Consider the following 25,341-nt stretch of genomic DNA (forward strand, 5'->3'; position numbering starts at 1 on the left):
CTAACAATAAAACCTGTGGCAATATCATGATACTGAAATTGAAATAGATAGTATGTACATTGTATGTGTATATATAAACAGAAAAGTCTATCCACATCCATCGCACTCGATCCATCTATCCAACTTCAAGGTCCTTCTAAAACATGGTATTACCCTGTACCATGTCCAATGATCATGGTATTACCAAAGTTGATTTTGTTAGTAATGACCAGAGTACTTAGTGGTTAGCACGTTCGCCTTACACTTCCAGGGTTGGGGGTTCGATTCCCGCTTCCGACTTGTGTGTGTGGAGTTTGCATGTTCTCCCCGTGCCTCGGGGGTTTCCTCCGGGTACTCCGGTTTCCTCCCCTGGTCCAAAGACATGCATGGTAGGTTGATTGGCATCTCTGGAAAAAATTGTCCGTAGGGTGTGAGTGCGTGAGTGAGTGAATGAGTGAGTGTGTGTGCCCTGCGACGGGTTGGCACTCCATCCAGGGTGTATCCTGCCTTGATGCCCAATGACTCCTGAGATAGGCGCAGGCTCCCCGTGACCCGAGGTAGTTCGGATAAGCGGTAGAAAATGGATGGATGGATGGATGACCAGAGTAATATTGTCCAAACTGTGTTTCACAGGAACGCCAGAATTCATGGCTCCAGAAATGTATGAGGAGAAGTATGATGAGGCGGTGGATGTCTACGCATTTGGCATGTGCATCTTGGAGATGACCACATCGGAATATCCATACTCGGAGTGCCAAAACGCAGCCCAAATTTACCGCAAAGTCACCAGCGTGAGTTTAAACATGTCTGTATCAGCTAAAAAAAAATTGTAAAATTGATCAGAATTCATCAGAAAGCCTCTTGCTCAGTAGACAAAACTTAGTTTGAGCATAACCCTTGCGTTTTGTACTGTGTGTTCGCGTTGTGTCTGTATGCAAAGATGGCTTAGAATTTAGACCTTTAAACCAGCATAGAAAATGCAATAAGCATCCTTTTCTGTTCACTAATTTAATTTTCTTCATGCATTGCCATGACTTGTCTCAGAGCAAGGTTTAAGACTTACGTCTTTGGTTTTAATTTGAGTTTAAGGGAGATATAGCAATAGCCCCGTTAATTTTTTGGTAATAAGAGAGGCCTGTCCACAGAATAGTTAACATTGTGTGTCAAAGCTTTATTTAATTTGGGAAAACTTGCAACATATGAATTCACTCAGCAAAAACTGTCCTGACCTTAGATACAATTTTCAGATAGGATCTTCATACAACTACATACATTAAAGGGGTGATATGACAGAGCTAAAACAAATATTATGGTTGTGTATGCAATGTGTATAAATGATTTAAGTCTCAAAAACGGTGTATTTTCCACATACCGTGCATGTTTGTATCTTTTCTTTGCCCATCCTCTCTGAAACACGAAGATTTTTCACAAAATTCATGGCTCTGAAAAGCGAGGTGTGCTATGAGTGGCCAGTTACCAGTGTGTAGTGATTGGTAGAATACTTTAATAAGTGTGTGACTGAAATGTATTGCATTTTACCATATTTGGAACATCAGGTTTCAAAGCAATTGTACTGACAGGTACGCCCACCTTACTTGCGTATACATTTGGGCGGTCTAAGTCAAATCATACCACGGACTGACGTAGATTTGTGGTGGTATGGTTACACGAGGCGTTTCAGGCAGATCTGGGCGAGCATTCGTTTTTAGATAGCGACCCCACTTTAATTTTTGCAATTTTACGTGTCTAATACATGCATGGGCAACACACCAAAGACACAGAAAAACACGTGTTCACGCCATATCACCCCTTTAAATGAGTCTACATGCTGCGGTCAAGTGTTTAAAGTGAAAGTTTCAATACTTAAAAAAGTACTGTTTCTAAAGACAATCAACAATTTTAACTGGATTGGAGTGATCCAAAAAATCAGGCTTTCAATGTATTTATTTTTTATAATGTTTCACACCAGGAACCAAATTATGATGTGTATAAGCTTGTTCCTAGACCTCATACACACTGTATTTAGATTACGGCAATGTTTTCACTTCATATGTTTGCTAAATGACGCGTCTTGAATGAACGAAACAAAGCCTGCACTGAAAAAGTTGTTGAGTGTTAATGACAAATCCAAGCACCTCACTAAAGTGTAAACGGAATTGGCAGTCATCCAAGAATCCAACACCTCAACAGACTCACTGCTTTATGGACCTTATGCTCCACAAATATTACGTGAGACTGCAAGGAAAGTCTAGCTCCCCAAGCTGTCATTCTGTGAAATCCTGGTATAAACTTTACAGTGTTTCTTTTGAATGGCTGTGCAATAACCATGTTACTATGCAAAACAAAAGTGATATAGTCAGATATAGTCTAAAAATGATAATTTGACAGAGAACTGATGTGAAATGTTAAAAGTTGGCAAACGGTTAATCGTAGTGATCTTGTACTGTTATTATCAACTCCCCATGCAAATAAAAGTGTTACAGGGCATAAAACATTGGAATAGAGTGACTGAGTCCTCTTGTCTGGTGGTTTTATGAATAGATGTCCATTAGACAGTTAAATAAGCCAGTCGCTACTCTCTTACTCTTGAACATTCTTGAGCTGAACTTTAAAGGTCTTTGCACATGCAGTCCAAAATGTTCGTATGTGTTTTTTCGTATTTTGTGCTCGTTTGTACGGTGTCTCTGAATTGCCAAAATGCCTCTCAAAATACGGATGCGAAAAACGCAGAAATTCGAACACAGTCCGAATGTTTTTTAACGAAAATATCGGAAGCAGTGTGTTAATGTGATTGACACAACGTGAGGTCGTATTTATTTTTTATCGTGCGGACATTTCGGACGCAAATTTCGGACTCAATGTGCAATGGCCTTAAGTCTGAAATAAGTACTCATTTAGCCCAAATCTAATACAAATGTAAGTATTTATTTTATGATAATGATACTGTTGTTTGATTTTTTTTCACTGATTGAGAATACGTCTTTATATTTAGTTTTTCTTTTTTTTAATACATTTGAGATGACTCTCAATATTTCTTTTATCAATGTCTGGGTTGTTTTCAAACCTTGTTAACTTTTAAATTGGGATTCATAAAAATAACCGGACATCCACGAATTGCGTTAGTAAAACGTATTTCTCATTACTGACTGATGTTAAGATTTGACACTTGCTGTATTTATTATTTCAGGGAATAAAGCCTGACAGTTTCTACAAAGTGAAAGTTCCGGAGTTAAAGGAAATTATTGAAGGCTGTATCCGCATGAACAAAGATGAAAGGTACATTCATTGTACGACTTACCTTTTCACTCTCTTTGTTCCTTTGATACCTGCTACAATCCTGATCTGCGTTCCAAATCAATAATCTTACATTTAATAGTAACTCCCATCACTATTACAGCTGAATACAGCAACACTCGGCAGTGACTTATTTGATTGTATATTTTTGGTTTGCAAACTCACTTGTTTTGTTACATTTGCTTCACTCAATTTGACCGACACTCCATTTTTCCGATACAATAATATATTTTTTAACAAAACTTTTTAACACTTTTTAAGCCCATTTCAAACTAATGATTTCTTCATTACACTTTGTAATTTAAAAGTAGTGTTCTTACTGTAATACAGTTTGTTTGACTTTATACCAATCCAACTGTTTACTAGGTATACCATCCAAGACTTGCTGGAGCACACATTCTTCCAGGAGAACAACGGTGTTCACGTTGAATTGACTGAGGAAGACGATATGGTCAAATCCAGTCTCAAACTGTGGCTTCGTATGGACGACACCAAGAAGCTCCATGGGAAGTACAAGGACAACAATGCAATCGAGTTTCTGTTTGAGCTCTACAAAGATGTGCCAGAGGAGGTGGCGCAGGAGATGGTGAGTTTGAGTTGTTGTCCACACCTACAAAGCAGGGTTTACCGACATTTTAAGGCTGTGCCCAAGCCGAATTCATACCATGGGCTGTTACTAGCACCATATCATAGATCACACTTCTTACAGGCTCCAGTTATTATGGTGTCACACCCTGGGTGCAATTTACCATGAACTGTTAGTTTGTGTTTCTTGTCGAGAGCTAATCTCCAAGGATGTGGTTACTGTATATTTCGCAACTTGTTGATAGTCACTTCGAACGCTAAGCACAGATTTTCCCCTCGGGGATCAACAAAGTACATCTATCCACCCTGAGAGACAGGGGTGTAATATGTGATTGGTCTTAAATTTGCTTTAGATTGATTTCAACAGACCTGCTGTTCAACTTTATGGTCTAGAGTTTTACAAAGAGTATAAAAAAGAGAAATTATATTTATTAGGAGCATTAGAATGAAATGCCCTCTTGCATTATTTCCCTGCTGTGACATTGCACCAATTTTCCTCAAATTCAATTAAAATGCTTAGTGAGACATGTAAAGTAGACAATATAAGGTACGAAAAACTCCATAAGGTGCCAGAAATGGAGAAAAAAACTACCCAGTTCTCTTAACATAATGTGGAAGCGATAGTTCACCCTAGAATTCAAATTTATGGCTATTTACTCACCCTCAGGCCATCCGACATGTAAATGACATTTTGTATTGAGATGTAGATGTTGGTGACGTCCTTGCATAAATCATATTTCTTGAGATTTGCACAAGATCTCCTCCCTCTACATATATATGTCATTTATGCGACAGAGGAAGTGTGAATTTTTGTGTCAATACCGCTCATAATTTTATAAATGACGTTCAGTTTATTGCAAATAATGATCGATTGGCTTCACAAGATGTCAGTATGTCACCAGGAGCCGCGGGGATCCCGCTTGTGTTGGATATATGTGCTTTTAGAATTCTCGACCCCATTTACATTCATTGTATGAAGCAGAAAGGGCTGCCGTTTAACCTATAAATATGCTTTAATGTACTATTTAAAGAAAAAATGTTACCTACATCTCGTATGGCTTGAGGGTGAGTAAATAAACAACAAATTAGAATTTTAGGGTGAACTATCGCTTGAAGAGATTTTCTTAATTGCATAGAAAATCTTATCATGCAACAAATCTTGAAGTCCTAAAATTGCTAAGATTTGCCCATCTCTATATTCTATATTGCTGCTGTCCTTCTGAAACATTGTATGTCCAAATTTACTGTATTTCAGAAAATGGAAAAAACACAGTTTAAATGATTGCATACTGTGTTGTCAAAGTTGACAAGCGCTTTTTAAAAGGGTCATATGGCACGAATACGTATTTTTCTGTGTCTTTGCTTTGTTATCCATGGATGTATTAGACAAGTTCAATTGCAAAAATTTAAGTGTCGGAACAAAAGCTGCATTTTGTCTTAAAGCGAATGTTCACCCAGACCTGCCTGAAAAACCTTGTGTTACCACACCCCCACAAATCTACGTCAGTTTGTGGTATGAGTTGACTAAGACCGCCCAAATGTATAAGGTGGGCGTACATGTCAGTACAATTTCTTTGGTACCTGATGTTCCAAATATGGTAAGAGACGTTACATTAACATAACATGCTTACAGTATTCAACCAATCACTACGCACTGGTTAAGGCAATCTCATATTAATCTTGAGTACCTATAGAGTAGTATCGCATACGTCGTATCTTAGAAGAGAATTTAGTTTGAGCACATTTATTAAAGATAGATACAGCTATACGATTACTTCCAAAATCATACGCCATGTGCGGGGGGAAGGGGTATGCTCAAGTACATTTTCAACAAAACACAGACATCACTTTCACTCACCACATGCGGTTCATATCCGGCATCTTTTACACTGGGACAGCTCCATATATCGGTTTCAAATGATCTCCAAGTCCTGCGTTGTATCCACCGTTTATATAACATTCATCACCCAAATGCATAGAACATACAAACACCTGAACTTCGCGAAAACATGCTCTCTCTCTCCTGCACACAAGTGAAAGTGACGTCTGCGCATGCTTCTTCTCCTACTCTACAAATACTTATTGGTCAAATATTTGCAAAGCCCATTGATAAACTTAAAGGGTGATTAATACTAAGGATTTATGTCAAAAAAAGAAAAATCCAGAAATATTGAAGATAACAGGGTTCAAAAGGACAGCAGTGATATTGTTCTTGTTATGAAATGTGACCCAGGCATATTCTTGACAGGTTCTCTCCCCAAAATGTATCATCCTCACCTTGTTACTTTTATAACATTCAAAGTGTTCCCTATCGACCTTCACAATGATAGTCATTTCCAGCAATCTGTGTATATTTTGCATTTCTCCTGTGTTAATAATGTTGGGACACTGTTGAACTGTTGACCTGCCCAGAACGGAACATTCCAAACACTTTTGCGTATTTATCTGCACTCTCAATAGTATATTTCTTTACGATGTAGACTTGCCCATTGCCATTCACTTAAACACAAAGCCTGCTGTGATAAAAGCAGAAGAGTTGCATAACAGTTTCAAGGGCATAACCTCTTAATCATCAGGGTGGAAATGTGAGCACGGGGGGCCAGACGAGGAACAGGAGGTCACATGACCATGTTAGAACGGTGTTGTGAAACCAGAGACTTTCTCCTGTCCTTCACAGACCAGTCTGAAGTCGACCTTTATTTGGATTAGATCTTCACAATACCTCTTCTATCACTCACTGCATCTGCTTTCATCAAGAACAAATTTATCAAATCACATTGATGGTAGTTTTTCACGTAATCTGACTGATGTGCTGATAGAGACTTGACAGAACACAAGACAACATTAGCCCACATGTTTTCAATAGAAATCACCGTTCCAGAACTGGGCTCAAGGATATTGGGGACCATGTTCATCAATTTAATGCGAAATGATTGCAAAATTTGTTCAAAATTTGTTTCTTGGTACCACCGGAGATGGTCAGAATTCATTTGCATTCAATAAGGAGTATAATTGATGGATGCAGGATGCAATTGCACTTTCATTTGTAGACACAATGAACTCAGAAGATGAGTGTCAATATCAGTCTATGCAAGTCTATATTTTCATCTGGGAAGTCAACAATAACAAAATATATGGAAATTGTATTTGCCCTCCCTTTTTTGTCCAACAAATTGTTAAGCCTATTATTTTGTTATCCTAGATGCCCAACTGTGTTTATCGTACACCAAGTTTATATCCAGTTGTGCTTTCCAGGTGATTCTGGGATTTGTATGTGAGGTGGACTACAAACTGGTGGCCAAGGCGATGCGAGATCGCATAACGGCCATCAAACGCCAGCGTGAGAAACATCGAAGGCTGGCAGAAGAGAAGCAGCAGAGGAAAAAGGAGGAAATCATTCAGGAGGAATCTGAGCCACGATCGCCAAAACACATTGGTCAGATGCCTGAGACCCTGACCCCGCCTCCTGTGCAAATTCTGCCCACTCCTCTAGTCTCTGAATCCATGTGCTCTCCTGTTATTGGCTCATCTGATTTTGGGCTAAATGGAACGTTCCCACCAGAGCCAGAAGAGCCAGAGGCCGACCAGCACTTCCACATCCAGCATACAAGCTGCTCGTCAGCAACCTGTAGGCACTCTATATTTATTTTTTGTTTAAAATGTTTAGAATTATAGGAAAGCAGTGCCCAGCATATGTGGAAAACCCAAAAAGAGCTGGTTTGTTTTACATTTTGGACAGTAATTATAAAGCATGGTATCAATATTTTTGCCTGTTGGTCATTCCCTGTCAAATCCACCAAATTTTTGTTCTAAATTTTACATTTTGGAATGTTTTTTTTATACTTTTACCAAAGCAAGACCAAATTGCAATGTATCTGAAGTGATGAATGCCAAAATATGAACGGTCATGGATGAAAATGTACTAAGTAATCCACTAATTTCTAGAGGGGGTTCAAAATTACATTACCATTTTCGCCAAATAAGAGGGGTTGAAAATGCCATGAGAAACATGCCAGCAATATCATTATATTTTTTACACAGATATTGATAGATCTGATAGTTAAATCTGTTGTCTTTAGGAATCCTTTTTGCATTTTATGCTAATGGTGACAGTTCAAAAATGTTTCCCAGGACGACTAAACCAGTCTTAAGGGTCAATTTTTCATAATTGAGATTTAACATCATCTGTAAATTGAAGAAATAAACGCTCTATTGATATCTTGTTTGTTAGGATAGGACACTATCTGGTGAAACAACAACTGTTTACAAAGCTTGAATCTGAGCTTGCAAAAAATCTAAATATTGAGAAAATCGTATTTGAAGTTGTTAATCTGAGGCACTGTAGCAGGCCATCCGGTCACAAAGTTTTTATTCATTTACGGTGGGGAATGTATAAAATATCTTCATGGAACATGATCTTTACTTAATATCCTAATGATATTTGGCTAAAATAAAAATCTGTAATTTTTGCCTCTAAAATGTATTTTTGCCGATTACTCAATTTTTTTCGTGCTACATAAGACTGGTTTTGTTGTCCAGGGTCACAAATGAGGAAAATGCTTTTTTTAGTGTTCTTTTTTAAAATTTTGCATGCCTGTAACTCCAGAACCGTTATTCCGAGATACCTTAATGTCCTTCGAGAATTTTGTGCATTACCTACATTTCTTTCGGTAACTACATTCATAAGGCCCTATATGATTCAGTCCTATGTTTTTTGTTTATTCGTATGAACTCCTTCTTACATTTCAGTATGATTTGCTTCCGAGCCAGTGACGTTAGGATTGGGGCGGGGTTAGGGGTGGGGCTTCGGTATTGTTTTTTTTCTAGTAATCCTATATAAGCCACATCGTAAAGACGTCACAAATTTCTCTGAGATCAGGTTGATTAGTCTTCAGATGAATCTAAATCTCTGTCTGTAAACAGAGGAAGGTTATTGAAATAGTGGAGCAGTCAAGATGTCAAAAGCTTTACACTCCACGACACAAGTTCAGCAGTGAAAACTACTTGGTGCAGTAACCCAATAGCCAAATGAACTATAGGGTTTTAATAGTCCACGTCTTTGTAGGCAGATAATGGAGAGCACAGGGATGGTATAGTTGATTTTGAGTTACTAGGTTTCAAAACATTGACAGTTTTTTTTATAAACATTTTCAAAGAGTACAGGAAATTAAATGAAATGTTACCTCCAGTCATCAAGTGTTTCTATTTTAATTGTGTTAATGGAATAGTTCATGATGTTATTATTATTATTTATAAATGTAGTTTTGACAAAACTGTTGTGCATATCTTGATGTAAAACAAGGGTACATTATGACACACTTCCCTCTTTATTTGTGTCTCTCTGTGTTCTCCAGCTGACTGTGAGACTGATGGATATCTCAGCCCCTCGGGTTTACAAGATGGTATAGAGCTTTCCAATGGCAACATCGTAAGCTCTCCAGTCCCCTCCACACCACAGGCCACACCCCCGGAAGTCAGGTCCATCCCCACCCCACCAATCCCAGCTCTTCGCTTCCCCTCAGTGAGTTTCTCATTACAATTTAATGACTCACTTAATCGTAGGAAACCCATTAAACCCACTTTACATAATGTACTTTTGCAGGATGTGTTCGCCCGAAGTTGTAATGAACTGTTTCTTTGTAAGAAAACCAACCCCTCTGATGTTGGATACGTTTTTCAAGTAGCTGTGGATCAACCCTTATTCTTTTTTTTTCTCTCAGAGTATCGCCGTGTCTACCAAAACTGAGAGCGGACCGCTTAGCCCTTTCTCCTCACCTGTGGACAGGTATGCTGTCTTGTACCATTTTTTGGTTGCAAACTTAATTAAGAGATTTCATGAATTGTTAAATCACACCACAGCAAACTGGATCACAGCAAAGAGATTTGTACAGTTACATAGTACAGCTAATATGAGGTAATATGGGACGTTTGGCTTCTTTAGTTTGCATATTCATGCCACAAATTGCTGAGATCTGAGAGACTCTGTTATCCACACACAGAGAACTTGGGGGTGGGTGTTTAGCTTTAGAAACAGATGCACTGTTGAGTGTTCTTCCCCCACAAGGGTTACATAAAAAGAATGGGTTTACTCTCAGCAGGAGTGTGTGCACGTATGTGTGTATCAATGGGCTTAGGGGGCTTATGTTGTCATCTGTCTTCCTTCTTCTTCTCTCATCTTTCGTAACAGAGCACATGCTCCACGTCCTATAGAATACCATATAATCACCACACGTGTATGGTTTTTGCACATGGTTTTGTCCCAGGCAAATGCCTATCATTACACTAGTTTTTCCACTCATAAGAACAAGTTCCTCAGCAGGGCAGATATCTTTCAAAAGAGTACAATCCTGCCAAGCAGTAGGCCGGCTATAAAAGTTGAGGGTCCTCATAGGAAGCCCAGTGTTTGGAGAAAACAGAGTGTAGTATGGCATAGGACCTGGGAGACACAATTAGCTCACAGAAACAAGCTCGCAATGGACTCAGTGTCCCCACAGAGCTCCAAAGGCAAACACGGCTACAAATAGTGTTTTGGAACTTCAGCAAAGATAAACCCAATGTAAACACTACGCTTGTCTGCTTTGTTCTTTAGGCATTATGGTTGGCATTCCAGAATATTATTTCTTGGCAGTGAGAGTGCTCCTTGTCATTTTTCTTTCAGAGCTGAGACAAGCTACAATGTCAAAGGTCGACAAATAAAAAAGTACTGTACACACAAAATGTTTGTTCACCTTAAACTAGTAAAAGCTATTAATGGGGAACATAACGGTCATTTCATACACCATGTTCAGATATTAAACAAATACAAGTGTTAAGATGATGTGTACTGGACTTGTTTTCTGTAGAAAAAGTGAGTATGTAAGTTTGTTATGAGTCTTTGGCAGGGCATAAATATACAACAACAGACCAATCACAGAGCTTGCGGTCCACGTAGGATCCGCATGGAGTTGACCCGTTGTTACATTTCTGGAGAGGTGCACATCAGGCTACAGCTCTGTGTAGGCTACGGCGTAGGTCCGACGCAGAACCATAAATTGGGCTTAAGTGCCTTGTTAGATGTTTTGATAGAGGATTCTGGTGGTTTCATCAGACTGCAATGGATTGTGGTACCGTCTGTATACTGTATATGGCTTAGGTTGCCGAGGCAAACATCTCATGCATGTGCACACAGATATTTTCGCAATTTGGGCTTAACAGAGAACAGAGAAAAGACTGTAATCTGTCACACATTTATGCTGTTTGTAATCTTCACAGTTATGCTTCCGACGTGACCTCAGGCTTGAGTGATGGTTACGAGGGCCAATCAGAGAGAGGGGATAAGATAGCAGCCAGACGGACAGCGGGGAAACTGTTTAGGAGGAGGAGCCGGTCCCGCCTACGCATTACAGGGGTGAGAAGAATCCAGTCCCAATATTCCATCCAACCCTAGTTTTCATTCTTTCTTTTATTTCTTGAAAGCCATTGGATAAAGACAGAGATCCATAAACACCGTTAACAGTGCCAACAGCAATAGCTGGAAGCAGAAATAATATTGCATGCAAATTCAAGATGTCTTGAACTTGTGTCTTTGTAATCTTTGGTAAAGTTTGGGCGTATGCAATGTGTTTTCAGTTATTTGTTTCATGTGCAACCCTTTGGTCAGTAACTATCAAAAGTAAACATACCAGTAAATGATAAACACAAATCAGCTAAGAACATGAGCAGATAATTCCTGGTTCAACACTTTAACTATAGATATGTTTTGCCCTACAGCTGTCTGATAAAGTCGACCGAGTGGTTGAGTGTCAACTACAGACCCATAATGACAAGATGGTCACCTTCAAATTTGACCTTGATGGTGACAATCCTGAAGACATTGCTGCTGTTATGGTAAGTGCCTTAAATCCAAAACGCACACATTTCTATAGTGTGTTTTTGTGAAAAACACAACTTATGGCAAAACCACACCATTGTGTCAATGTAAATTTGACTGCGCCTTCTCAAAAAACGAAAGATCCCTCACTATGAGTGCAATACACACCACCGTTCATTAAACACTCAACATAGTTAAATGATGTCTAATACGGTATCTTGAAGTTCAGTGTTTTGTTAAGAATGTCAGAAGTCAAGGGACACACGTATGACATTGAAGCACAAACTATCTGCTGTACCGGAGTTACAATAATGTCCCACTACAGCCCTTATCATGAAAATCCAAGGAGCAAATGTTCTACTTCCTCTTTATCACAGGGTAATATGTGCCTTAGGAAAAGTTTGTGCAAGAAAAACCTTCAGTTAGGCACGTATCCAGATATCACACTCATTTATCAGAACATGCTGTGGTAGATTGAAATTTGACTTTTTTCGCCCTTTTTTATATTTTGGGAATCATTTCAATTGACTTCTTGAAATCTTGAAAACGAAGGCTGTTATGTTTTTGCCCCATTTAATATTTACAGTTACATCCTGTAGTTAAGCTCTGGCATAGATCAACATTTAAATGAATTTCAGTATGCAAGTGAGTTTTTTAATATTATTTTGCATGAAAAAAGAAGTCCAAAGCAACCAGTCAAGATGCAGTAATACAAATAAATGTCTTTGGAATAAAACGAAACCGTTGTTTGAAGCACAATATTTTATGTACTAGTAGCAGCTATTTTTGAAATAGTTCTGGTACAAATATGTTGGAGTAGCTTTAAACTTAGTGGGTCTCACATACTAACATTAGTTTTGTAGATATATATTGATCATAAATCGATTTGCATATGATCCAAGTCACCCACTGTTTCAGCCATCTGGTTCTGTTTGTCCATCATTGTAAGACGCAGGGCTGCAGTGGAGCATCTTTACAAGTTTCCCTGTTTTACCTCAGAAGGCGTTGTGGGATTATGCATATTGCACGAATGCAGTTCAAAGGAATAAAATACAATCTAGGAACAACAATAAAATAACCCCTTTCTCAGCTCATGAAGTATAAAAACATGAAATTACAGATGTCATTTTCAATGATAGTGCGTGTTTGGTTGTAACAGCAATTTTTGAGGAGTAGATTGTTGCCCATTGTCTGTATGGGCATCTACGTGTATATTACTCCGTGTGTTTCTGTGGTGGCTCCTTTTTTCAGATACAGAGGCTCTTTGTTTAGTCTTAGAGTCCTGGCAGCGTGGAGGCGCTTCTCGTGTGTCATTGGTCGAAGCGTAAACACCCAATGCTATTAGTGGTGTGTAAAAGCTCAGCTTGTGGACAAACTTAATTAAACCTGCCTGAAAAGAGTGTACACAAGTGTGCACATGCTCAATTTAATATCCAGTTTGAGAAGTATTGCACAACCAAGGTTTCTTCATCCGACACAGAGAGATCCCTTGACTGGTGCATGTACGACGTGCTCTACGTGGTAGAGATGTCCTCTTCACCCCTTTCACCAGATAACCAAACCACAGATTGTCAATATACAATGCGTTTTATATGTTCTGTTTTTGTATGATTTCGCTCTGTGCTGGTTAAAACGGAGTTCTTTCTATTTTTTATTTTATTTCCAACGTTGCTAATCTTTTCAACCTGAAAGAAAACCTTTAAACTGGATATACTATTTATGCGTTATGAATATTTAATGATAATTACAAGCTTGATGTGAAATTGTGACTAAATAAAAACATAACAAATGATGTCATTAATAACTTAATTTAAATAAACGAATATTCAAATATAGTTCTTTTGTGAGCTCAAATATTTGAATATGAAATTATCGAAAAATGCCCATCCCTAGTTAAACATGTATATAGTATATAGTGGTTATTCAACAATGACTGCCTGGAACGGTATTAAACCAATCAGATAAGAGAAAACGATGAGTCATCAGGGACCTCATTTGATTGGTCACAAGAAGGTAGCCTCGCCTTCCCACTCCCCCACAAACTCAATTGAGTGAGACAATTCTGCCAAAACTGTATGAGCAGCTTCAAGCGAGACAGAACCGTACACATCGGGTTATTGCAGGGAACTGTTTAAAAGACATTTACACATTTGCAAAAGATTTATTTTACATACACAAAGACAGGTTCTGCGCGGTAAATCCGTTTTGCAGTTCATAACACCGTTGTTTTTGCACGCCTCCTCTGTTTACAGACTCGCAATGCTTTTGGCTGTATTTCAACGCAAAAAAAATGTCAAAAGTGTAACCGTGGAAAAACTGAGGTCAGAAGAAAAAAGATCATATTTATTTGGTGTTAATATGAAGTTCCAGTTTCACAGCACATGAATAACACTTAAGAAAAACGCTACTTTGTTGCAAAACTTGTTTTCTTTCGCTTGCAACATAGTTTACACCTTTACAAAACTTTTTTGCGAATGCAGTTTATTTTATGCTTCCAATGTCATGTTCACTTTCACAAATTTTATCCTGCACACGCAAATCTTTTTACCGTTGTATTACCATTTATATCCTATTTTCTTTTTTGTATTTTTCACAATTACCTTTTTTTCGTCCCAAGGTGCATAATGAGTTCATCTTGCCCTCAGAGAAGGAGGGCTTTATTTACCGCATCCGTGACATCATTAAACGGGCAGAGTCTCTGTTGAGGAAAGATTCCTCAGGCCAACATGAGAGCTTTGGAGTCATCCGTCCATCTCATCTTAATACCATCAACTCTCTTTCTAATTCCCAGGTAAGTCATCATGTACTAAAGTTAATGCACGTATATACACTGGGGGCCGGTTTTTCGAACAGGGCCCAGATTAAGCCAGAACTAGGCCTATTAAGTAGTTTTTACTAACATGCCTTACAAAAACCAATGGCACTTTATTTTAGTCTAGGAGTAGTCTTAAGTCCTGTATGGGAAACCACCCCTAGAGGTGAAACACTACATTTGGTGCGCAGTTTATTACGATGCCCGATTCTGGTTCACAATCATGATTATATCATGATATTTCATGATTATATCAGAAATTTTATTTAACAAGATTTATTTTCAAAACAACAATGTTTTGCTACTTTTTTGTACATTCAAAAAGTTGACAACATTCAAGGTTTAATTGAACCTTGTATGTAAAGTCATATAGTAAACAAATTGCAACAGCCACTCTACTCTACATATCGTAAAGGTCCAGTGAATAAAATTTAGCGCCATCTAGCGGTGAGGTTGCATATTGCAACCAACGGCTCACTCCACTTGTAGTATAAATAGTGCGTTCACATTGAAAATTCTCAAAAAAGAAGTGCACTTTAAGTACCCGGATGATTACCTTTTCAACCAAAAATATGAAGTGTGGACACTTCATGCACTCGCTTACGCAGCGGGGGGGAAAGCGGCTGCCAAATAGATAGATGTAAATGTATGTCATTTGGGACGCAGCTCCGATCAAGTGTTGAATGGACAATGTACAAAGTTACCCTATAATACCACAGTCAATGTTAAGTTGCCTTTACTGTTTGGATTTGGAATGGAATTGTCCCGTTTTAGTATACTGTGGTACAGATTAGTTGTACTATTTCTATATGAGGACATATATGTGGTAGAGGAATGAGTAACATAAACTACCGTGGTACTTTTAGCTGTCTCACTAATTCTGCAGTTATCCAGTCTCCTTTACTCTAGCTTGCCAGTTCGCTAATCTCAAGATATCTCTTAATTAGTATAGAGAAGCTAAACAATGGACTGTTTTATCCGATTGTATCAGATCTGTAACAACGTAATGGAGGCGCACACACCCGCACAATTATACTTGGAACCCTGGGGGTTGCATAATACCAGGAGAGTGCCTTAGAGAGCTCTGTTGGACCTTAACCAGTTCCTGATTAAAACCAGATGGGCAAGACGATCCGCATCCCAGACCCCTTTCACTGTGGCGGTTTCTGCGTCTCCTCGATCATTATTAGCTTGTCTCTGGCGTCCCCTCCAGTGTTGTTCACTCAACAAGCACAAAGCAAGAGTCTAAAAAGCTTAGCGTATGACAGAATGTGACCGCTTATCCAAAGCAGGTTTTCCAGTAAACTGTGCAGCTGTGGTGTTTTGGAGGGAGTCTATGAAGAAGAAACGGTGTTTGTGTGTGTATGAGGTGTTTTGTACTTCTACGGAGCCATAGAGACGTAATTGTGGTGTAAACAGTGCAGCACTAACAAAGACTGCTCCTTTGTGTGTCCGGCTGAATTGAAGCAAGCTGGAAATGAGTTAATAGAGTTTCAGCTGTTGAACTGCCAATGTTCTTAACTCTAATTAAGAGCTCTGTTATTAAACAATATTACAGCAATAAATTAAAAATCTCTCTCAACACTGTCACTATCTTCCTCTGCTGGTTTCGAAGCCTTCAGGGTGCATTAAGAAGTATTTAAGAAATGTGTTTTTGAATATGATGGAGATTGGCTTAAATGACTAGAGTGCTGGCATTTTTCAAATGACAGTATTAATGGTTTTATAGTTGCTATGATTTGTACATTAAGTAATATCAGAACTTGGATGGGACTGTTTTTAGGGAATGGTAGTGCCATGTTGGGCTGTAGGTGTCACAACAAGCATAGGTTTTAGCGTGAATTTTTAATTAAGCTCAAATATTTTATTAGCATTACGATTTGTTTTACTTAAAGGTGCTGTGTGTAATTTTTCAGAGTATTTATTGACAGAAATGCAATATAATATACATAACTATGTCTTCTGATGTGTAAAAACCTTGCATGATGAAGCCATGTTATTTCTACAACAGCCCTAAACGGACAAACCGATCTACAGAGCGTGTTTCGTAAATACGTTATATCCTTCGTCAAAGAAGCGAAAACGTGATGATGGATGAAAACTGTTTACCATCATTTGTTGGCTGTGCATCCAGTTAAATTCAACACTGTGATATTTGAATCCAAATTTATCCGTCACTTGCTAACCGAATCACCACTCATTGTGTCTAAATGTAAATGCACTCATCAATTGAAACATTGAAACATTCCTCTTTAGGAAGATTTTTAGATGTAAGATAAATTGGGGTAGATGACATCCCCACCAAAAATTTTTTTAAATAAAGTTGATGGAACATAAATGCAAGACTGTAATTAACAGCCATGGAACATGTATTGTAAATATTTCAGAATATATACATTTTTTTTTCTTTCAGCCAAACCTCCACAGTCTGGAACGAACCCACTCGTCTTCCTCACCAGGTAAACATTACTGTTGAGTATTGATGATGTGGACTGATTTAAGCTCTTTAAAACCAAGTCTTTTTTCACACTTGTGTTTATGGGATTTTTAGCCGAGTTTGTTCTGAGTGCTGGGGCACGTGCCTCTCCTCCGGGAGTCAGTGGAGACATTACCTCACCCCCACGCCCACTCTTGCGTTCACAGTCTTTCCATAATGCTCCAGGTGAGTGACCACTTCTATCCAAAGCAAGAAACCTACTGCTATTTCCTATTCCTACATACGTAGATCATGCTTTAATCGTCTGAGTGGAAATGATAGTTGGCCACTTTTAAAATGTCATTAGGCGGTAGCCGGTGCCTTGAACACTCGGGGAAGCTCAAAGATGTGGTTTGTGTTTACCTGGCACCAGGGCATTTTGGGTAATTACTCTACTGGAAGGCAGCTTGTTTATGATAAGTGAATGCTGTCTTCGTGCGTTTGACCAGAGGTTGCCTTAAAAGAAAATGTTTCTGTCATTTCAGTCATGACAATTTATAGGATATGTTTTAGCATACTAATGAATATGACAAGAAAATGTGTTTCGTCTAGACATCACTAGATCTGCTAATGCTGCTGTTGTTGCAAAGCAAATATAAAGACTATTGCTAAAGCACACATGCTGCACTGAGAATGCTGTGGCAAAAAAACTTTCACAGCATCCCCTAAACAGATGACGACAGGTGGATCTGGGATTGGAGGAGGGTAGCAGTATTGATACTGGTTGTAGTAACAGTGTTTAAATGTAGCAGTAGAATTTTTACGAGATCACACATAAGGCAGTGTTCAGACTTGACTTGTTTTTCGGAGTGGCTAGCCTATGTTTTAAATCATAATCCTACGGAGTAAAGCGGGTTTTCAAAAAACGTCCTGAGCGCTTTTTTAAATGCCAGTGCCGGCGTCTTTTTCTGCAGTTCTGCGCATCTTTTGAGGTTGAAAAAAAACTATTCTGAAAAAACTACCTACGTCAAGCTCCTTTTTCACAGCTAACCAACGACAGAGACCTGTCATTTCCAGTACAACATGCGAGGAACTTGATTGATCGAGATGGCTCAAGCTCGAAAATATAAAATGGTGACCGAAACGCCCGTTGAAGCATAGTTTTGTATAAATGTAAGTTTAATTTTCACTTTCAACAACATCTGATTGCCTTTCTAGCAAGAAATTGGTATTGTAGTTTTAAAATATGTGATAAGTTATTGCAAAGACGCTCTCTGTTTGTAATTCAATTAGACTTCTTATCCTTGCATGTCTGTTTCTCTGGGCTGCTTTGAGCACTGACGCTGCCTCTGAAATTATGGCGTTCGGCTGCTATTTGTAACCAGATGCGGCCAGCGTCTTTCCTTTGTCAACTTTTTCTTGTTAAAAAAGAAGTCAAGTGTGAACACGGCATAATGAAGTTATAGCAATACCACTGCATTTACATTGTCTAAATTCTCTTGAATTCACAAGTGTGATTAATGGGAACAAGTTGTGCTAATGGAATTAATGGCTGTGTGCATTATCTGTTTGCATCAAAATGTGGTTGTCCTACTTATCGCAGTATTCTGTTTACATTAGCTGAAATTTAAAGGCAGCATTACCTTAATTGCTTATAATGTTTTATAAATGTAATGTGAACATCGATAATGATCGTGCAAACATGTCATTAAAAATGAACTTTTGCCTGTTTAAATGAAAGTGTTCGAGACTGAATAAGACAGTTGACCGTTACTTGTAACTTTGAATGAGTGAAAATACAAATGTAGACTACATCGAGACGAAATCAACTAGCAGAACATTTGTATGTGATAATGATTATTGACATACTCTGATCTCAGCATCTGTTTGAAAGCTGCTCTGTACTCTGCCCTTCAACTCCATTTTAGCAGTAACCTGGAGCTTTTGGCGTAAATTAAAAACCAAGACTCGCAAATCCTGCCAGGCCCCCAACTGCTCAAATGCAGCGTAGCTGTATCCCCTCCCATTATCTCTCTCCACCGCTTTTCTGTCCCTCCTACAGAACATTTTGTACTGTATCCTTCTGGCTTTCTTCTTCTATGACTCATTGTCCTAGTGCAACACGTCTGACTTTTTAATATATTTTTTTAAATCGTGGTTTCTGCACATCCCGAGATAACCAATGAACTACACTTACTATGTTCACTGCAATTACATATATTCCACTAGATTAGTCTACAAACTTACTGGAAACTTCTGAAAGTGCCTGCCAAACGTGTGCTTTACAATGTAAGCTGTGAAATGGCCATGTGGTTCATATTTTCAATAAATGTCAGAGGGACTTTGGCTTACTCTCTTCATCAATGGGAAAATTAGGATCATTCATTGGGGCTGGTCTGTTGGCCCCACTGCTATTGGAGGGGTCTTTTGAACAATGTTTGTATCAGGGTTACATTTGTATCAGCCGTCAACTTTTAATTTAGCAATTTTTTATAAAGGCCATGCAGGCTAAAACGATTCAGACAATTTGAACATAATTGGCTCATAAAGCCAAGGGAGGAGGGCATCCCTTACTATTGGGCCTGCTGGGGTTTCCTGTACATCATTGAACATAACAGACGTCATTAAGAACATGTGCAGTCAGAAACAGTGTTTGACAAATCTTCATTGCCATAGAGATTTTATTGCACAGAGCTCTCTTTGTGTGCTTTAGCAAGTAGAGTTACAAAAAGAAAGAGTATGAGAAAATCCTTTAGGCGTGTGAAATACAGTAGAACAAAAGGATGACAGTGAACCTTATCCAGTTTAGTTAGGCTTGCACAAAAGACTTAAGTAACAGGGTGAACTTGTAATACAGCTTTTTATTGCCATTCATATAAATATTTACATGGTTATTGTAATCATGCTTACTATGCAAAGTAAAACAGTATCATTGATGTCTTGCAATGAAACAGGTCCCACAACAGTAGCTTATGTTGTTTCTGGGTTGTCTTGTAGTTGAGTAAACTAAGTCAGCGTGTCTCGGCAAGATTAACATAAACTGGCAAAACCAAAATCAAAATTGAATTATTGCAGTATTTTACAATAATTTCATTTAATGTAGTTTGAACATGTCACTTGAATCACAACGGTATATTTTTTCCAGGTTCTCCTCATCCACATCGTTTTCCATCAGCTTTAGCCTACAGTCCTGATCCCAGAATGCCTCATTCCAAACTACCTCACATGCAGCAATACAGGCCGTCGTATATGAACAACGTCTCACATTTTAACTTCCCGTACCCACCTCACCCAGGCTCCCCCAAACCCACCCATGCACCTCTGTCCCGTGTACACAGTAACCCCACATACTCCCTCTCCGCTCCAGCATCTACTATAGGCTCTCCCAGTCCCCTCAGTTCAGACATCTCAAGTCCCCTGTTGTCCCCCTCTCCGACGCCTGCTCACACGCCTCCATTGTGGCCACCCCACACTCAACCCCTGTTTTCCCTGGCTAATGTGCTTTCAATGGCCATGAGCATGGCACATTCGTTTATGCCCTCCCCGAGCCTGGCACAGGCCATGCCATCTATGGTACAGAGCATACCTCCCCTTCCAGGCTACCAACCTCAGCTGACACCCCAACCTGGTTATCCAACAATGTATGCGTCTCAGTATGCCCCACCTGTACCAGGAGATGAGGCGTACAACACAGCGATGACTGAGTATTACCAGACCATCAATTCCCAACTTCAGAATCAGGACACTGGATTCTCACCTCCTCCTCAAGTTACTCCAACGTCTACTTCGACCAGCGGCGTTCCCATTTCTGCCCATCAGACAGCCTTTACTGTTTCCCAGCAGGGAATGCTGGGAAGCTCACAGTATATACAGGAATCCTCAAAGGAATATTCTCTGGCTTGTGGATACAGACCAGCTTTCCCAAGGCACTCGCTAGACCAGCGGACCAGCCCCGGCTCTTCATCTGGCCTGTCGTCTTCGCCACAAACCAGCCTAGTGAGCAAAGTAATGCATTATTTTGAATGATAAATGATATACATAGACGGGGTCCACTAATTAAAAATGTAACACTACAGTGTGGTGATAATCAGATTATAATGTGTTGGTGTAGCCGCTAATATAGTTCTAGTTAAGGATATCTTAAAGGTCCAGTGTGTAAAATTTAGGAGAATCTACTGACAGAAATGCAAAAAATATACAGAACTTTGTCGTCAGAGGGTGTATAAAGACCTTACGTAATGAAGTGTTATGTTTTTATTACCTTAGAATGAGCTATCTCTATCTGCATGGAATTTTCCATGTTGTTTCTATATAGCACCTTTCGTAAATGCTACATCTCCTTCGGCAAAGAAACGAAAGCGCAGCAACATCTTTGTCGCTGTAGTGCTTCGAAAGGGTTGCAATACATAACCTCACCGCTAGATGCTGCTACAATCTCCACATTACTCATTTAATCCTTAAATCATTGTTCTTTGCCTTACGCAAGTTATGTTCAAAATGTTATTAACTTCCGTTATGAAACACAGATGTGACATTTTGCCTGAATTGAATAGTCTTTTTCCGTACTCTCTCTTAGGTATCGTCATCCAGTCCTAGATCACTGTCCCCCCCTGCAACACCCGAGAGTACCAGAGGGCCTCAATGCCAAGAAATCTCATCATCATCTGGTAAGAAATTTGATCAATAAACACAAGCACGTAAACACTTATGCAACCCAACAATTATTACCTTTGGGTTTTCGTCATTGCACAATGTGGTTTTATAATGTAATAGGTCTCGCACTCACAGAAAGGTCTGTGGACAGTATAACCCATTCAGTTTGCCTGTGGAGGTCTTAGCGTGACCAAATTGGTTCTAATGTTCTAAGTGGCTACTCTTTACTTATTCCTGAAACCAGGGTAACGTCGGCAGTGCTTGAGGGCCTCCATTTGCTACTTTTAATAATGTACCTGTCACGTCCGGTCGGACAGAACCCAGACGCAGGCAGAAGTGAAGGGGTTAAACAATATTTATTAAGGCACAAAATAATAAACACACAATGGGGCAAACAAGAAACTAAACAATACTGACAAACAGAAAACTTCCCACGAGGGGGCAAAACAAAGTTCAGGATAATCTAAATAATAAATCCAAACACAAGGGAAGCAGGAACAAGGTAATCCAGACACGAAGTAGCAACATGTAATAACGAACACGAAGTATTAACACGGAGTAACTAGTAAGTACAATGAACCGACAAACAGCGAGGGAATCAGGGACATTATACAAGGGGAAACTAATGAGGAGCGATGACAAAGGGATCGGGACGGGCAGGTGAACAGACTTAACAATGAGTGCGACTAGCGGGAAGAGGCATAGACAGGTGAGGGAGATGAAACACTAATGGGACGCTAGACAGAGAGACGAGGGGGCAGAGCTACACGGAAGACACGCGGCAAAATGTCAAAACAAACCGCCACGTGTCTCCACACAAGAAGAAACACACACACAAGACATGATATTGTCACGGCTCTGTCCCCAAGGCCCGAATACTCAGGACTGGAAGGACAGGACCCTGATAGTACCAGCCCACAGTCATCACAGTTTTGAACATTTAAAAGGGTTTGGTATTTTTAAAGCTTCAGTTTCTAACTATAACCCAAACAGTGAGGCTTTTAAACTATTATGAAATAGTTTCTTGCAATTGTATTTATATCAGATGAATGTTTTAGCAAATAGACAGAAAACAAATGACGTTATTAAAAACTGCAGTATGGAGCTACAATACTCTGTACTATTAAAGTTTCATGCAAGATCGTGCAGTGATGTTGTCTAGAAGTAATTAAATGAGAGAATCCTCCAGTCCTTCAAGAAGTTAAAGCATAAATTGTTAACATTCAGATTCTGCAAATGAAAGTGGGAATTTCTTGTATTTTTATATAAATATATATGGGCTCTGTAGTGAAATTAATACTTCCTGATTTTATGATGAATACAAAATAGAGCCATTTGATCGTGGGATATTATTTCAGTGTGTATAAAATAGTTCTCTTGATTTAAGAAGAATCTTTCAACTCATATTTTATGAATAATTCATCATTAAATAAGTCATTTTTGCTGACCTGCATTTCTCACACACTTTTTATTTATTAAGAGTTTTATATCGTACATTTCTTATAAGGTAGACTGGTGAAAAAGTATGCAAAACTTTTTGACTGATATGAATATAAAAAAGTTCATTTTGAAATTGCAGCGCGAGCTCTTAACAAACTCTGAGCTTTGAATGCAGGTATATTGTCAAAATAGTACATTCCAAACACAGCCAAGTATGAAAAGTCATGGCCTTGGAACAGATGACAAATAACTAAGAAGTTACTGTTATATTTATTTTTCCAACAAAAGCTGTAGGAAGATTATTTAAACATACTCTCAATGTTTCACAGGATAAATATCATCATATGGTTGAACAATTTTAGGAAAACTTATCATGAGGACTTCCTGATTCACGTACGTCATCCTGTGGAGCTAAGCAGGGTTGAGCCTGGTCAGAACCTGGATGTTATACACCAAAGAGGTTTCTGAGACACCAAAGAGGTGTTTGGGAGGCCAGCAGGGGGCGCTCACTCTGGGGTCTGTGTGGATCCTAATATAAAGTATGGTGACAGGGACACTATACTGTAAAAAAGCACCATCCTGGCTTCGGATGTGACGTTAAACCGAGGTCCTGACTCTCTTTGGTCATTAAAAACCCAATCCCTTCGAATTAGAGTAGGGGTCTAACCCCATCATCCAGACCAAATTCGCCTCTATACATCATCATCCCCGTATGTACTAGATGGCTTCGTAATTCTCTCTCCTCTCCACCAATAAGCTGGTGTGTGGTGGGCGTTCTGGCGCAATATGGCTGCCATCGCATCATCCAGGTGGATGCTGCACATTGGTGGTGGTTGAGGAGATTCCTCCCTTCCATGTAACGCACTTTGAGTACCCAGAAGAGCGAATTATTCTTATTATACTTTAACTCTTCCTTTAACTCATATTTTTATATGCCTCCGTTTCTTACAGAAACAAAGTCTACTGTGACTGTGGGCCGTTTTCAAGTGTCCCCCAGTAAAGCAATTCCTACCCCAGCCACACACACAAACAGTGGAAAACCACCACCAACCCTCATCAGGTCTCTGGACCAGCCTTCGTCCTCTTTTGTAGCTCATGAGCAAAATCCTCCAGGAGAAAACAACGAGAACGTCTCTACCTCCAGTGAAACTTCACGTAATTCATCAAGTTCTGTTAAACAGCCTGAGATGCAGAGCAATCGAAAATCGGATCAGGATGGACAGGTTAATCAGGAGCAAAAGGAAAAAGACAATGATGAAATCCCTTTAGATAAGAAACACAGAAGGAAGAAGGTTCGCAGAGTGGATTGTGGGACAGGTCTTTTGGGGACATCGCTGGACAGTGGTTTTTCCGTGGCCTTGGACCCAAATGGAAGGGCATGGGATGGCAACACAGGCAGCCCTCCGTATCACAGTCCTCTCAACAACCTCTGGATGAGTTACACACGGAGCTCCTCCTACCTGAGCAGTGACGAATCAGAGAGTGAGGATGATGAGATGTGGGGGGAGCTACATGATCTTAGGGAGAAGTAAGTGACTCACGGTCACCTTCTTGTTTTTGCGCGTGGTGGGGAAAGTTGGTGCCATTAAATAGTGAAAACTCATGAATGTATTATTCATTATACACAGAAGTATTCTGATACTTCAAATACTCTTTGTTTTACCAGGCTTACATTTAACGTACATACATTTACATTTCAGTCTTTATCTGCACAGGGTTTTAAAAACAAGTATTGTTGGTTCAAGATAAACATGAACATATCTCAGCCGTAATTTATGCTTATACTGGTATCTTACAAAAATCCTTCCTTTGTCTCTCAGGCATATGTGTGAGGTTCAGAGTCTTCAGGCGGTGCAGAAGCGAGAGCTAGAGGAACTTTATTCCAAGATGGGGAAGGTTCCTCCCCCCTGCATCGTATCCCCAGCTGCTATACTCTCCAGCCGCCAGCGCCGACTGTCTAAAGGAGGAAATTTCCCTTCATCTCGTCGCAACAGCCTTCAGAGACTGGATATTCTCCCTTTGACAGGTTAAACCCTAATTTTTGAGATAATTAGCGAATCCCTTTTTCAACCTTAAAGGTATCATGAACTTTGCTTGTTTATTGTTTTAAACTGTTGTATCAGGTCTACTTATGACGTTTGCGTGGTTTTAACATTCAAAAACATTAAAATCAATAAGGTTTAGGCTATTTTCTACCAGTGTTTTGAGGCCGGCTCGACAATCGATTGGTTTGAATGGGCGTTCTGCCATAAAGACTTGGAGTAAACGCCCACTGCTATGATTGGATTGCAGTTTGCATAGTAAACTTAATTG

The 25,341-nt window shown here is 39.3% G+C and overlaps 1 protein-coding gene across 4 annotated transcripts in view; it reads left to right on the forward strand.

Annotated features, from left to right (window-relative positions):
* The window catches only part of wnk4a (WNK lysine deficient protein kinase 4a), a 49,503-nt gene that overhangs the window by 20,176 nt on the left and 3,986 nt on the right, over nt 1-25,341 (forward strand). The window contains exons 1-16 of one of the 4 annotated variants that reach the window (XM_056770732.1): nt 111-536; nt 613-770; nt 3,167-3,255; nt 3,640-3,859; nt 7,114-7,486; nt 9,213-9,379; nt 9,579-9,643; nt 11,110-11,245; nt 11,608-11,724; nt 14,325-14,498; nt 16,933-16,978; nt 17,071-17,181; nt 20,081-20,940; nt 21,512-21,602; nt 23,980-24,556; nt 24,849-25,054. In XM_056770732.1, the coding sequence (XP_056626710.1) occupies nt 627-770; nt 3,167-3,255; nt 3,640-3,859; nt 7,114-7,486; nt 9,213-9,379; nt 9,579-9,643; nt 11,110-11,245; nt 11,608-11,724; nt 14,325-14,498; nt 16,933-16,978; nt 17,071-17,181; nt 20,081-20,940; nt 21,512-21,602; nt 23,980-24,556; nt 24,849-25,054 (3,376 nt within the window). In that variant the 5' untranslated portion in view covers nt 111-536; nt 613-626. Of the gene's footprint in view, nt 1-110; nt 537-612; nt 771-3,166; nt 3,256-3,639; nt 3,860-7,113; nt 7,487-9,212; nt 9,380-9,578; nt 9,644-11,109; nt 11,246-11,607; nt 11,725-14,324; nt 14,499-16,932; nt 16,979-17,070; nt 17,182-20,080; nt 20,941-21,511; nt 21,603-23,357; nt 23,885-23,979; nt 24,557-24,848; nt 25,055-25,341 lie in introns of those variants that run through there. The other 3 variants (XR_008909363.1, XM_056770730.1, XM_056770731.1) reach the window with 3 other exon arrangements.

Source organism: Triplophysa dalaica, chromosome 17, assembly GCF_015846415.1.
Source record: "Triplophysa dalaica isolate WHDGS20190420 chromosome 17, ASM1584641v1, whole genome shotgun sequence".
NCBI classification, from domain to species: Eukaryota; Metazoa; Chordata; class Actinopteri; order Cypriniformes; family Nemacheilidae; genus Triplophysa; species Triplophysa dalaica.